This window comes from Danaus plexippus, chromosome 19 (genome assembly GCF_018135715.1).
Source record: "Danaus plexippus chromosome 19, MEX_DaPlex, whole genome shotgun sequence".
NCBI lineage: Eukaryota > Metazoa > Arthropoda > Insecta > Lepidoptera > Nymphalidae > Danaus > Danaus plexippus.
Window position 1 is genome coordinate 5446128 of NC_083549.1, and position 13148 is coordinate 5459275.

The 13148-nt window shown below is 30.8% G+C and overlaps 3 protein-coding genes across 5 annotated transcripts; 2 read left to right on the forward strand and 1 right to left on the reverse strand.

Annotated features, from left to right (window-relative positions):
• The first annotated feature begins 158 nt into the window (after positions 1–158).
• Positions 159–6612, forward strand: LOC133319376 (ubiquilin-1-like). The gene is made up of 11 exons (XM_061523524.1): positions 159–333; positions 456–642; positions 821–918; positions 1519–1662; positions 2382–2520; positions 2622–2729; positions 3412–3665; positions 3789–3902; positions 4206–4388; positions 4965–5097; positions 5418–6612. The coding sequence occupies exons 1-11, from the start codon at positions 232–234 to the stop codon at positions 5492–5494; spliced, it is 1539 nt and encodes a 512-aa protein (XP_061379508.1). The 5' UTR covers positions 159–231; the 3' UTR covers positions 5495–6612.
• A 691-nt stretch (positions 6613–7303) lies between these two features.
• LOC116767952 (GPI mannosyltransferase 2) lies at positions 7304–9954 on the forward strand. Its single transcript, XM_032658547.2, has 2 exons — positions 7304–7495; positions 7569–9954. Exon 2 carries the CDS (start codon positions 7575–7577, stop codon positions 9174–9176), a length of 1602 nt encoding a protein of 533 aa, XP_032514438.2. The 5' UTR covers positions 7304–7495; positions 7569–7574; the 3' UTR covers positions 9177–9954.
• Positions 9955–10072: 118 nt separating this feature from the next.
• Positions 10073–12896, reverse strand: LOC133318707 (methyl-CpG-binding domain protein 2-like). Of its 3 annotated transcripts, none has more exons than XM_061523531.1 (5): positions 12673–12896; positions 12073–12228; positions 11181–11346; positions 10932–11076; positions 10073–10788 (listed from the first exon to the last, which is right to left on the reverse strand). In XM_061523531.1, exons 1-5 carry the CDS (start codon positions 12792–12794, stop codon positions 10622–10624), a joined length of 756 nt encoding a protein of 251 aa, XP_061379515.1. In that variant the 5' UTR covers positions 12795–12896; the 3' UTR covers positions 10073–10621. The 3 variants fall into 3 exon arrangements, with proteins under 3 accessions (XP_061379515.1, XP_061379516.1, XP_061379517.1); XM_061523532.1 differs by having other exon boundaries at positions 12073–12220; positions 12673–12810; XM_061523533.1 differs by lacking the exon at positions 12073–12228 and having other exon boundaries at positions 12673–12895.
• Positions 12897–13148: the final 252 nt, after the last annotated feature.

Genomic DNA, 13148 nt, shown 5'->3' on the forward strand with positions numbered 1-13148 from the left:
AATAAATGGTTTATTTATATTTTATAAGTTTTAAAAGTTCTATTTAATTTAAAGTTTAGTAAAGAAAATCATAAAAATATACCATAAGAAAAACTCATTAAACAGTTACAAACAACGAAACGCTATTTACACTTTAAAATATTATCTGTTGTAAATGCCCTAGTCGTCAAATTCTAGTGCTGCACAAAATTGCTATTCCGCCAAAGTACAGAGTCATCTAGAATTGATAAAATGGCAGAAGGCCAGGAGGAACCTAAAAAGATTACAATTACTGTAAAAACACCAAAAGAAAAGCAGCAAGTTGAAATCGAAGAAGATGCAGATATCAAAAAAGTGAGTACAGCGTCGCTAGGTTTCTTTTTCATGGCGTAATAACATAGATATTGCATACGCAATCAGTGATGACATTCCTGTAATCATTCGGCAAGAAATTAAATTCATTTGTACGCTTTCAGCTCAAAGAAGTGTTGTCCCCTAAATTTAACGCGGAGCCCGAACAGCTATGTTTAATTTTTGCCGGAAAAATTATGAACGATTCAGATACTATGAAGCAACATAACATCAAAGATGGGTTGACAGTTCATCTTGTTATCAAGACTCCTCCAAGACCTGAACCGGAAGGTGGAACACGGCGCCCTCCAGGTTAATAAATTACGTGTTATTAGGGTAGACATTTTTAATTAGTTAATACATTTATTGACAGTTGATTTGTGTCGAAATTGTTGATTAGATTATCGGAATAATTGTGATGTTATATGAGTGAAACATTTTGATTGTTTTTTTAAAATGTCTCTAGTTGATGAAATGTGTTTGTTTTTAGCTGATATTGGTGCTACACCTTTTGGACTGAACTCTCTTGGGGGTCTAGCAGGCTTAGAAAGCCTTGGTCTAGGCCAAAGCACTTTTATGGACCTGCAAGTAAGAATACTTAATTATCATGTATTTAACTATAGGTGTGCATTAATGCAAGTTCAACATAAATAATTGTTGTCATATACTTTGATAAAATGATAATTTAATGCTACCAGTTTGTTATTATGACATATTAATTTAAACAATGCTTTATCACCTTTCTTTAAATTACTTATTTAATAATTTTTTCATTAAATATAGAATCAAAAATAAAAAAATTTTGTTAATCTATATGTGAAAAAAATATTTTAATTTCTTCTTTAGATTTTGTTAATTTCTAAGCAATAATTACATTTCCAAGATAAAAGATAACAATGTGGTATACTTTTATAACATTTAATAGTGAAAACTGTTTACATTTTAAAAATGTTTTGTAAATTATATAAAATACATAGCACTCCTTCTATTGAATACAACCTCAATACATAATTAAGAAATTTTAAATGTAAATAAATTATTACCCCATTTGTTATTTATAAAATCAACTTCTTTCTGAAATGAAGAAATAATCAGTAGTATTTAACATTTTTATGTAATATATGTGAGTGTTTTATTTCCATTGAGATCAATGATATTATGCTCAGTAACTGTCAATTTCTTTTGTAGGCTCGTATGCAACAAGAGCTTTTGTCGAACCCTGATATGTTACGACAAGTGCTGGATAACCCACTCGTTCAGCAAATGATGAACGATCCTGAGAATATGCGAACCCTTATTACATCCAACCCGCAGATGCAAGATTTGATGGCTGTAAGTTGCTATATGAATTACACTTTCATCTAGTATTAAAATAGTTAATCATATCTCACTAGTAAAAGATTTATTTATATAAATGAAACATACTATATTGCTGTTTATTGAAGAACTTACTTATAGTATTTTATAACATTTTAAAAATGACGTGGAAGTCCATTTTGGATATAATTATTAACCAGTACATTCATATTTCTATTGCTTTTAAAATTGTTTTTAAACCCCCAACACAAAATGAGGGTTATAAGGTTATTGTTGATATCTCAATGTGTCTGTATTTGTCTGTGACATCATAGCTCTCAAACAGATAGGAAAACTTCTGGGGTTTTTGATGTCATTTAAAAGCCAGTTGGCCTGTGGTGGTTTTAGCTATGTTGGGTTATGGTATATATTTCAGTGTAAGAGCATCAGCTCTTTTACTAAAGGTTATAAGGAATTTTTACCTTATCATAATTTAATTAAGTGCTTCAAGAATGCCAGTATTATTGTTAAATTACAATCAATGTGTTGGGTTTTTTAAATTTAATTACATATGTGTAAGTGACATGATATAAAATGCATTTATAGATTCAAATTATACTTTTTTTTTTCTTTAATAATCAGCTTATATAGGAAGTGTTGACAAAATGTCAAACTATTTTGGACATTATTAGAATCATTTCATTATAAAATTCTATTTTTACTGAGTTGTTAAATGCTCTTATCTCTATTAACAGAGGAACCCTGAAATTAGTCATATGTTGAACAACCCTGAACTGTTACGACAAACAATGGAATTGGCACGCAATCCTGCCATGCTTCAAGAGTTGATGAGGTCCCATGACCGAGCTTTGTCCAATTTGGAGAGTATACCTGGTGAATATTTCTCTTTATACTGAGTCACATCACTATAATTATATTTTAGCCTAGAGTCAACATATTAGATATTAATAATATACATATATATTTATTTTTAGGTGGTTACAATGCTTTGCAGCGAATGTATCGAGACATCCAAGAACCAATGTTGAATGTAGCCAGTAGCATGGCTGGAAATCCATTCTCTGGACTAGTAGACAATTCAGGTATATTAAGTTCTGATCCACAATGTTCATTTATAATTACACTATAGAATTTATTTGTAAACAATTCATAAGCATTAATTAAAAAAATAAAAACACTTTCTGAAGATAACTTCTGTTACACAAACATATATTATATTGGTTTTTTTTTTTTAAAGGCACTTCCAGTTTGAAGAAGTAGTCTTTCAATTCAACTGGACACATGTGATTCAAATAATACACATTTTAACTTTAAATTATAAACTGAATTTGACCTTGAAAACTTAAAAATAATCAATATCAAAAAATCAACTCATAGCTACTGAATGTCTACTATATCCTTAAGGCCATTGAGGCTTAAATCTAGGAGTCATAAATAAAACACTGTTATATGTTTAATAAGCTATTTACAAATTTTCAACCCTCATTTTCGCCAGATTATCAAATTACACAATATTATTTACCTTTCAATAATTCTACTATTTCTATGGTTACTCAGTATTCAAAAATTATGTACTCATATCAAAAATATTACTTTTATACTATATTGTTATACAAATTTTGAATGGCATAGTACTTGAGTGTATTATAAAAAAATATAGTTGTAAGTTTTTCATAACATTAGGAGAATTAATTGAAAAATTATCATGTATATGACACATATATGTATATGATTATAGCTATACTTGACATACTTATTTGACAGATGGCACCAATCCCCAACAGGGGGCAGAGAACCGTCAGCCCCTTCCAAACCCTTGGCAGCGTGGAGGTTCTAATGCATCTAGCACACCAAACACGGGCCCAGGCCTTATCAATACACCTGGCATGCAGTCATTGCTACAACAGATGTCTGAAAATCCTCGTCTTGTACAATCAATGCTATCAGCACCATACACTAATAGTATGCTACAAGCTCTCGCTGCCGACCCGGAGATGGCATCTCAACTTATTAACCAGGTATTTTGGTGTACAAAATCAACTATGTATATATATTTCTTTACATTATAAAATAAAACCCAATAATTTTCAGTGTTTTAATGGTGGCTGGTGTTAGTTTAAATTGACTCTATTTGTTTTTAGAATCCCATGTTTGCCAATAATCCACAACTGCAAGAACAGATTCGTACTATGATGCCACAAATGCTAGCCCAGCTGCAGAATCCAGAAATGCAACAGATGATGTCTAATCCACAGGTATAAAGGAAAACACAACATTATCTTTGAACTCCAACTCGGAAGACATTACAATATATACCCTAATTCTAAACTAGTAGAACTTCATTTTAGGTATTTGTATCTTTCCAAATTGTTAAAGGATTATTGTGAAAATAAAAACTGTAAACTATACTCACAACACTGTGTGTATTGTCAAATAACTACTATATTTTGCTTTATAATCAAAATATTAGTAATAGGAATGCAACATAAAATCAATTTGCAATCAATATGAAATATTGTAAAGCAACCCAATAAATGTTAATACATCTCTCATTTCAGGCGCTGAATGCCCTACTTCAGATCCAGCAGGGTATGGAACAATTGCGAGCGGCGGCACCAAGTCTTGTCAATAACATGGGCTTCGGAGCAGCCGCTGCCACTGCCGCCCCACCCCCACCTCCCACTACTAACACACCGCCAGCACAAGCGAGACAACAACAGAACTCTGAGCTGTTCACACAGGTAAAATATTAGCCTCAAAAATATTTAAAGCCAATCATTTATACCTATACAATGTTAGATAACGAGAAGAATGTAAATTACTGACTAACCTTACTTGGGTGGGACCAGAGTGTAAATGGGAAAATAAGTTCAGTATGTTCCTAAAGAAATACATTAAAGGAGATTGTACAATACCATTTGGTCTAATTTCTTTATATGTTCCTTCTTATTCGTAAACTAATGTTTATAACCGAATTATATGACTGTTGTGGTTTACTGCACTTTTTTTGTTCCAAATTTTGATTTTATTGTTCTAAACCCAAATGATAAATTTGATAATATTTTTAAGTGTCCTCTGTCCATCTAACAGCAGGTTGTATCTCATGAACTTTGATAAGCCGTTGACATTTTCATATATTTTGTATTTATGGTACTCTTTCACCAAAAATATTGTTTCCTTTACAGCAGCTATACATTTTTATAGATAAGGGCATGGAACCGTGCATAGCCGAATCAGACTCACGTTTAGTCGTTTGTTTCCAACATTTTTAAAAACTACGTCAACACGTTGTTATAGTCGAATACTGGTAATTTCAGTTCATGCAAAGAATGGTATCGGCGATGGCCAACAACCAGACCAACACTCAGCAACCCCCGGAACAACGCTACTCACAACAGCTAGAGCAACTTGCAGCCATGGGTTTCCTCAACAGGGAGGCTAATTTACAAGGTAGCCATTCTTTGGGCATGTTCACAAGTTGAACTTAATAATGTCACAGATATTACATATATGTCATTAAATCACTTCATTTATAAGAAAAAACTTATGTCCTAGGAAAAGCGTAGGTACATGACATTCTAATTTACAGTTGATTTTTATTTCTTGTCTTGAATCATAGCTTTCAGACATCAATCAATGACTGTTGAGAGTGGTCAATGTTTACATTATAGATACAGAATCATAGCAATATCTAGCGGAAAATATTTGTCCTGCTTTACCTTATAATTCACATTATCAGAGATATAAAAAAAATATATGATTTGTTACAGCACTGATCGCAACATTTGGTGACGTGAACGCGGCAGTTGAAAGGCTACTGGCTCTGGGTCAACTGTCCATGAGCTAACACACTCGCTGTAGAGTCAGACTCGCTTGTACCACATTCTGAACAGGACACTGTTACTATTAAGTTATTATAAAATATATGTTTATTATTTTACTAAAAGTATACTATATATTCTCAATTACTATTTATACTTGACCCGTTTTTTTCTGTTTGATGGTGTGGTGCAAGTAGATCTAGAATTATACAAGCATTATTTAAATTGACAGAAACATCATCATATAAGGTATTATTGAAATTAAACTATCAAAATATCTGACTTTATTGGATGGTTTCTTAAATTTATTCATTCCTTCTTATTTTAGGTAATAAATTGTTTTTTTTTTTTCACATACAAATAAACCAAACCTGAATATTTGACTAAGGTATTTTGTAAACACTGTCTTAGTTTTTATATTTAATAAATATATTTTATTCGATAACTGTTATACTTTCTCACAATGCTATTAATATTTACATGTTTTAATTCCCGTAAAGTAAGGTAAATGATGTAGGTTTATGTAAATAGTTTTGCTTTAAAAACTAGTAAAGACACACCAGGCAATAAATTCGAAGCTATAGATGTGCTATTTTGTGTACAGTCACCTTTTATTTTTGATTGTTATTATTTAATATGCCTAATAGCTACGGTAGTTTGTAATACAAATGTATAAAAGATTACAGAGCGACATTGAAATAACGAGTCTTTCAGTGAGAGACTAAAGAGTTATTTATTTGAAATTTTCTTTATATATCATACTTAGTAAAAAGTATCCCTGAATTTAAATTGCTTTTTGTTTCTAATGTCATGTAAGTTATGTATTTTAATTCGTGTTACTTTGGTCTTTGGTTGCATTAAAATGTGGGGTAAATAATAAAGTTGTTTGAAGGGAGATTGATTGGTGTTTGATGACTGTACAGTTTATTTCTAAATTTCCTTGTGGTGGTAGAACCAATATATAAAGCTCTGCGCTTTATTTTATCTGATGTGTAGCAAATTACTTTTTAAGTTGTAAAAAAATAAACAAAACAGACACTGTTGCTCAGTTTTGTTAAGGAATACGTTAAATTTTCAAGAATTATATAGAATAATATTAATACAAAAATACTAATTATGTATCATTAAAGTTTGAAAACGCTTAGGTGTTGTTTTATTTGATGTTCCACACCTATTTGTCTACAGGCTGTTATCACCATCGACGAAACTGAGGATTGGGTTTGTACGTCGAAAGTTAATAATAAGTACCGTTAAATACTTAAAACAAGTTAATAAAGACGTCGCTTAGGAATTTTAAGTTCAGTTTCATAGAATAGTTGCTTTTCAAAACAATTGGAGATATAAATTGTACGGTGCAAATAGAAAGGAGAAGCGGCATAAACGGTGAAGACCTGAGAAACATGTCAATATATACATATAAATAAATATATTGAGATTTATTCATCTTCAAATATTTAGAATGTGTCAAATAACTAATACGTCTGGATTCATTTTTGCCGCTCATGCATAGGATGCGATACATAGCTAAAAGTTACCTAACATGAAGGCGAGCCGTGAGGAGTAAGAAGACGACAAGTACAAACTTACGGACTGATTTTGATGTGTATTTTATTTTTAGCTTGATATCTACCATTTCAAAAATAGCTATTTTATAAAATCGATGTGGCGTCATAGTCTAATAATGATTTATTAATAATTTCTCTCTAATAATTTAAAAAAAGATATTTTTTTTGTGACAAATCTGATCTATGAAGATGTAGTCAATAAAATAGTAAATAGGTATACATAGACTATTGTACAAGACGCAAGTCCGTCGGTCGGCATAATGACATCTGACAATATGACTAGGGTTATGTATCTGATTTAATTGTTTAAAATAAAATATTTATTAAATAAAATGTGAAGAAGTGTTCTAAGAATGTATTAGTATTAATACTAGTTATTTTATTTTTTAACTGTCTATCACAGATGTCACAAGTTGTTTTTGAATGAAGTAGATATTTAAATTACTGATAAACTATAATTTGGTAAGTATACCAGTAATTATATATTCAGTCATTTATTATTAAGCCCTTCTGAAAGATCTTTTACTTTTTTCAGTGAATCATGTATACTCCGCGACAAAAAATTATGTGGTTTGCATTCAGTTCAAGAGTGTTTATTTTGTTAATTCAAATGGTATCAAATATTCTTATTCCTGACCATGATGCAAAGGTTTTCATCAGTCCTGAAGACCCGGCCTTACGTTCGAGTAAAGCTGATAATATTGTTCAACTATTTGTAGGAGGTATGAAAAGATGGGATGCACAGTACTTCATACATATTGCCCAGTATGGATACACTTACGAAAATTGTTTGGCATTCTTTCCCATGTTTCCTTTAATTGTAAGGTATGTCGGTTACATACTAAGTAGTGTTTTAGGATCTGTAATAAACTTTCACAGTACTCTGTTAATATCTTCCACTATAATAAATATATTAATATTTATGAAATCTGCTGACATCTTACACAAACTGAGTATTAGAGTACTTAGAAGTGAAAGTAGGGCTTATAAATCTGTAATACTTTATTGTGTAAATCCAGCGAGTATATTTTTCTCAGCACCATATTCAGAATCATTGTTTGCATTGATGTCTTTTTATACTATGTTTAAATGCACTGAAAATGAGACCCTACGTTTCGCTAGTATAGATATATTGAGTGCTCTACCGGCTGGTTTCTCTATGATAACTCGATCGAATGGTGTTATTAATTTAGGATTTATTTTCTATGCTAGTTTTAAGAATGTGATAGAAAGGACATTACCAGAAATTGCGTACAAATATAGAACTTTGAAACATAGGATAATAATTCCAGTTTTATTGCTACCAATTTTTACATCTACTGTGGCACTTTTCTTGACTGTGATAGTAGCAATTTTCCCATTTGTTTTAGTACAAACTTACAATTATTTTAAGTTTTGTGTTCCCAATGATCACAATCTACCTGAATTTTTAACTATTACAGAATATTTACTTCCTGGGACTGCAGCAAGTCCTTGGTGTAATAATTCATTGCCACTTTCATACTCATACATACAAAAACATTATTGGGGTGTAGGTCCATTTGAATACTATAAGCTAAAACAAATCCCAAATTTTATGCTCGCTTTACCAATTCTGGTCTTAATACTTTATAACTGCTTATCTTATTTAAAAAACAACATGAGACTTCTTTTAAGACTTGGTTTGAAAGAAAATATATTCAATTTTATATATTCCAGTAAGATGGGCAACAGGCAAAAGCAATATTCCAAAACATTTGGGGCCAATGATCCTGTTTTCTTTGTATATGTAGTACATGTGCTATTTTTGTCGTTCTTTTGTTTAGTGTTTGTCCACATCCAGGTGACAACTAGGCTTCTGGCTTCTGCCAGTCCAGTTTTGTATTGGATTTGTTCAAGCAAGATTAATGTCGGTCCTACACCAACATCAGACCAAAATACTATAAATGAACATTTCCGTCGTTTAGGTATCGGTAAGAGGATACCGTCGCACCATTTATCAATAGCAAATTTGGAGGGTGTTGATAATATGTATAGTAAGTGGAAAACTTTCATTGTGTCTAGAAAGATGCCAGATTTCCAATCCCAGTTCATCCAATGTTATTTTCTCGGTTATCTCGTTATTGGGACTGTATTGTTTTCCAATTTCTATCCCTGGACTTGATAAAATGTTTCAACTGTTACTTATCAAATTGTTTTAAATATTTCTGGATAGATAATACATATCACTTAACTATATCATACCAAACCTAGCACAATTTTGAACCATTGACATATCATTCCACGACATACTTTTTAAACTAAGTCCAGGGCCAATGTGTTCTTAATTTTAGCGTTATAAATTAATAAAGCCTTTTATAAATAATCATCGCATGGGGCCTTTTGGGAACTAGTCCATTATATATTTTAAAAATTAGAATTAATTGCTAGATAGAATTGTAGGTAGTGAGAAAATAAGCTTTACTATTTGAAGTTAAATTTGATCATAGTGACAAAGTTATTTCTAGTCATATTTATATCACAAAATTGTAATTGCATTTAAATTTATTTTAAGAATCGAACCACGTAGTTTAGTATGAACCAAGTAATATGGTGGTGAGAGTGAAGAATTGGATTTTTCTGATGTTAATGTAAGTGAATACAGTTTACAATTAGTATACATAGGAAAAATATTATTATTAGAATTTTTCGAAATATAAATATGAGAAATGTGTGGCTTGGTTTTAATAGAGCTTAAATTTTTCATCTATAAAGTTGTCGTTTTAGTGTCAACACGCTTGTTTGTTGATCTGTTAATAAAACATTTAAATGGTGTATTTGTCAACATATTTTCTTATTTGTATGGTTGTGAATACTTCTTCTTAAATAGACTCACAATCACAAAATATAGTATTTTAAATAATAGCTTCCAATGAATTTCTGCAATAAAGTTTTTAATATTATTATTTTTTTATTTTCATTAACCTTATGTCCAACTTCGTTGTAAAATTATCCAATACATTTAGAAATTCACATTCCACATATATTTTGTAAAAATTAATTTCTCCATTGAAACAAAAGTTACAGAAAATACGAATTAATTCTTTATTGAATACGAAATGATAATTTTTTCTTAGTACTAATATTTCCATAGCAAGAACATTATGGGGATATTCAAGTGCTTGGTGATGGTAAAATACATTTACTCTGTACCCCAATACTGATGATTAGTTAGATTTTAGATCGTCTCTTATGTAAACCAAATAGTACTAAATATTATTTTAATTATGATCACTTTCAATGCTAACCTGATTTAAAATTTGTAGCTAAATTTTACATTACCTTGATATCTTATATTATCTTAACAACAAATACATGATAATACAAATGACCATTGGATAATGGGTTTAAAATTACAAATAAGTTAATTGTATTATAATTCTAATCATTAAAATCTATTATGAAATAACTTATTGTAATTTTCAGTTTAATAGTTTGAGTTTAGTTGGTGCTATCGACGACACATTCAGATATGGAAGGTCTCGGTGAATCTGCTGTTGAGTCGGGCAGCATGTGCTCGGGATCTGTTTGGTCGGCGGCGAAGAGTTGGTCTCCGTCGCCGACGTGTTCCTATGCGGTGGCCAAGGCTTCCTGCAGTCTCAGCCGAGCCCTCTCCACTCTCTCCTCCTGGCGACGCAGATCATCCTTCGTTATAGTCACAGCCGCTATCAACGGCTGCTCTGGATTTAAAAAAACCCCTGGATTCTCCATGATAGTTTGTTTGGATCCCGTTTGTCCTACAAATATGAGTAAAATACTTTTTTAAAAATTTTACACATACTTATATTATAAAAATCATTTTTATGAAAGTTTCTTAGTTGGTCAGATTGTAGTATCTTACTGTTCGTTTATAATTTTGTAATTTGTACACGAGTTGTACCTGTAATTGGTTGAGATGACACATGTAAGGCTGTAGCGAGTGATTGTATTGTTGTTGCATCTGATGTGTACGGGCCTAAGGGTTTTATGTACTTTGGCAGTGAGGTGGTTCCTATTACACCATTGGCATCACATGCAGTTAAGCCCTGAGAAAATTTTGAAACATTTAAATAGCTATCTGTTCCAACTACTAACAGCATAACAGGAAATTAAGTTCATACATTTTGAATGATAAAAGAATGTAACTTACTTCGAGACGTTTTTCCCAGAATAATTGCTTCGGTTTTTCTTGTGTTCCTTGTTTCAGATCAGTCTTGACTTTGCTCTCCTGTGTTTTGTAGACAGTTACTGGTTGTTTAAATATAGATGCTGTCTGTCTTATAGGAGGCACAAGTGAGGCATCTGAACGAAAACCCCTAAAAATTAAATTTGTTCATTTGCATTTTTATTACCAAACATTTTTACACATATATCAGGAAACAAAGCACTTGTTGTGAGGCTGTAATTGGGGTTAAAGAGGCAATTTCAATTATCTTAAATTCATTTATATATAAACTGAAAAAAAATAATTAAAAATATGTTATTTAAAAAAATATATATCACCATAAAAAACAATGACTTCTACAAATAAAAATGTCACTCAAACAACACAGAAAACTAAAATAAAATATGTTACATGCAACATTAGTCATGCATTATGAGAACTATGCTGTTATATACAAAACATTACGGTTGAATATGTTACACATATTTTATGATAAGTGTGGAGTAATAAACAGTAATCCTCAGATTCATAGCTATAAACTGAGGAGGGAACATGGTTAATACAACATTACACAAAAAAAACACCTAACAATATTATATATCTAGAATTATATCCAACTTTTTAGTGTTATAAGCAGATAATAATGTGTAGTTTTTAGTATTAAAGGCAATAATAATAGAAGGCACATTAAAAAGTTGATATTATTTATTACTTAGGTATATATATACCATTGAGATATATATATTGGTGATTTTTTTTAATAATTTCTCATAATCTTGCTTAAGCTGTGGGATATAGAGCATGTACATGTAACACAAAGCAGAACTGCACTAATGAACACAACACAAGTGATAGAAGTTATGACGCTAATGTAAACCTGTTGTATTCATACTGCGCCCGAGCTTGCTTCTTGACCTTGCATAGGAGCATTGTGTTTAGTTGACCTTGTTGATAGTCAAAATATGACAAGTTCACACTATCACCAAGATAACGTACTAGCTCGGATTTACTGCGACACTTTTTACCTGTTGGACTATAGAAAAGTCATTGTCACCAAAGACCGGCCAGCTACCGACAGCTGTTGAAGTTAGTCGGGTTAAAACTTATTAGCAATTGATTTTTTGGTGCCCATGTAAATAACTGAATGGCAACTATTTAGAACTTTATGTAAGAAACATTTATTATTGGATCTAGATTTAACCTGGAAATAATTATAACGACTTTAGGAGTACCTTTCAGTTATTTTACTATTGAGAATTATTCGATAGACATTTCTATCCTCCAATGACCCAATGTTCTTAGGATGATTGATTATTTTTAAGTAACATCCTGTTTAATTATTACGCTGTTGGTTCGGTAATGTAATGTTAAAACAAAATTGTTTTGAAAATAATAGGAAGTAGTTAGTAACCTCTTTTTTGTGAAAACATGATTGTACCAAAAATATTTACGTTAAAATTTTGTAAGATAATTGTACCTATAGTAATAAACATCAACTTTTCCAGCCGAAAGCCCGGTTTTTCTCACAACTTCTTCTCTTTGCCAACCTTTAGGCAAAGCATCACAATCAGATTTTTTCTTTTCTATTGAAATATTCATATCAGTTACGTCGTACCAATTAATACTCTGTTTAATTTTATTTTTGATAAATGACACGTATCTTTGTAAGATGTTTGGTTTACAGTTCAAATTATAAATTATAGACAAAATACAAACGCAATATATTGTTTATGTTCACATAATATATAATTTACCCCTAATGCTTAATATTTTTTTTTATAATAACATTTATATTCAAAGTTCATTTCGATCTAAAATTAAGAAAATATAAAGACATTAAAATCAAAGATATATTTGATAATACATATGTAAATATTTGGTTTGGCCTAATAGACTTTTCCTTCGTTTTGTTATATTAATTATGGGACCACAGAGTATGTCAAAATAAAGAAT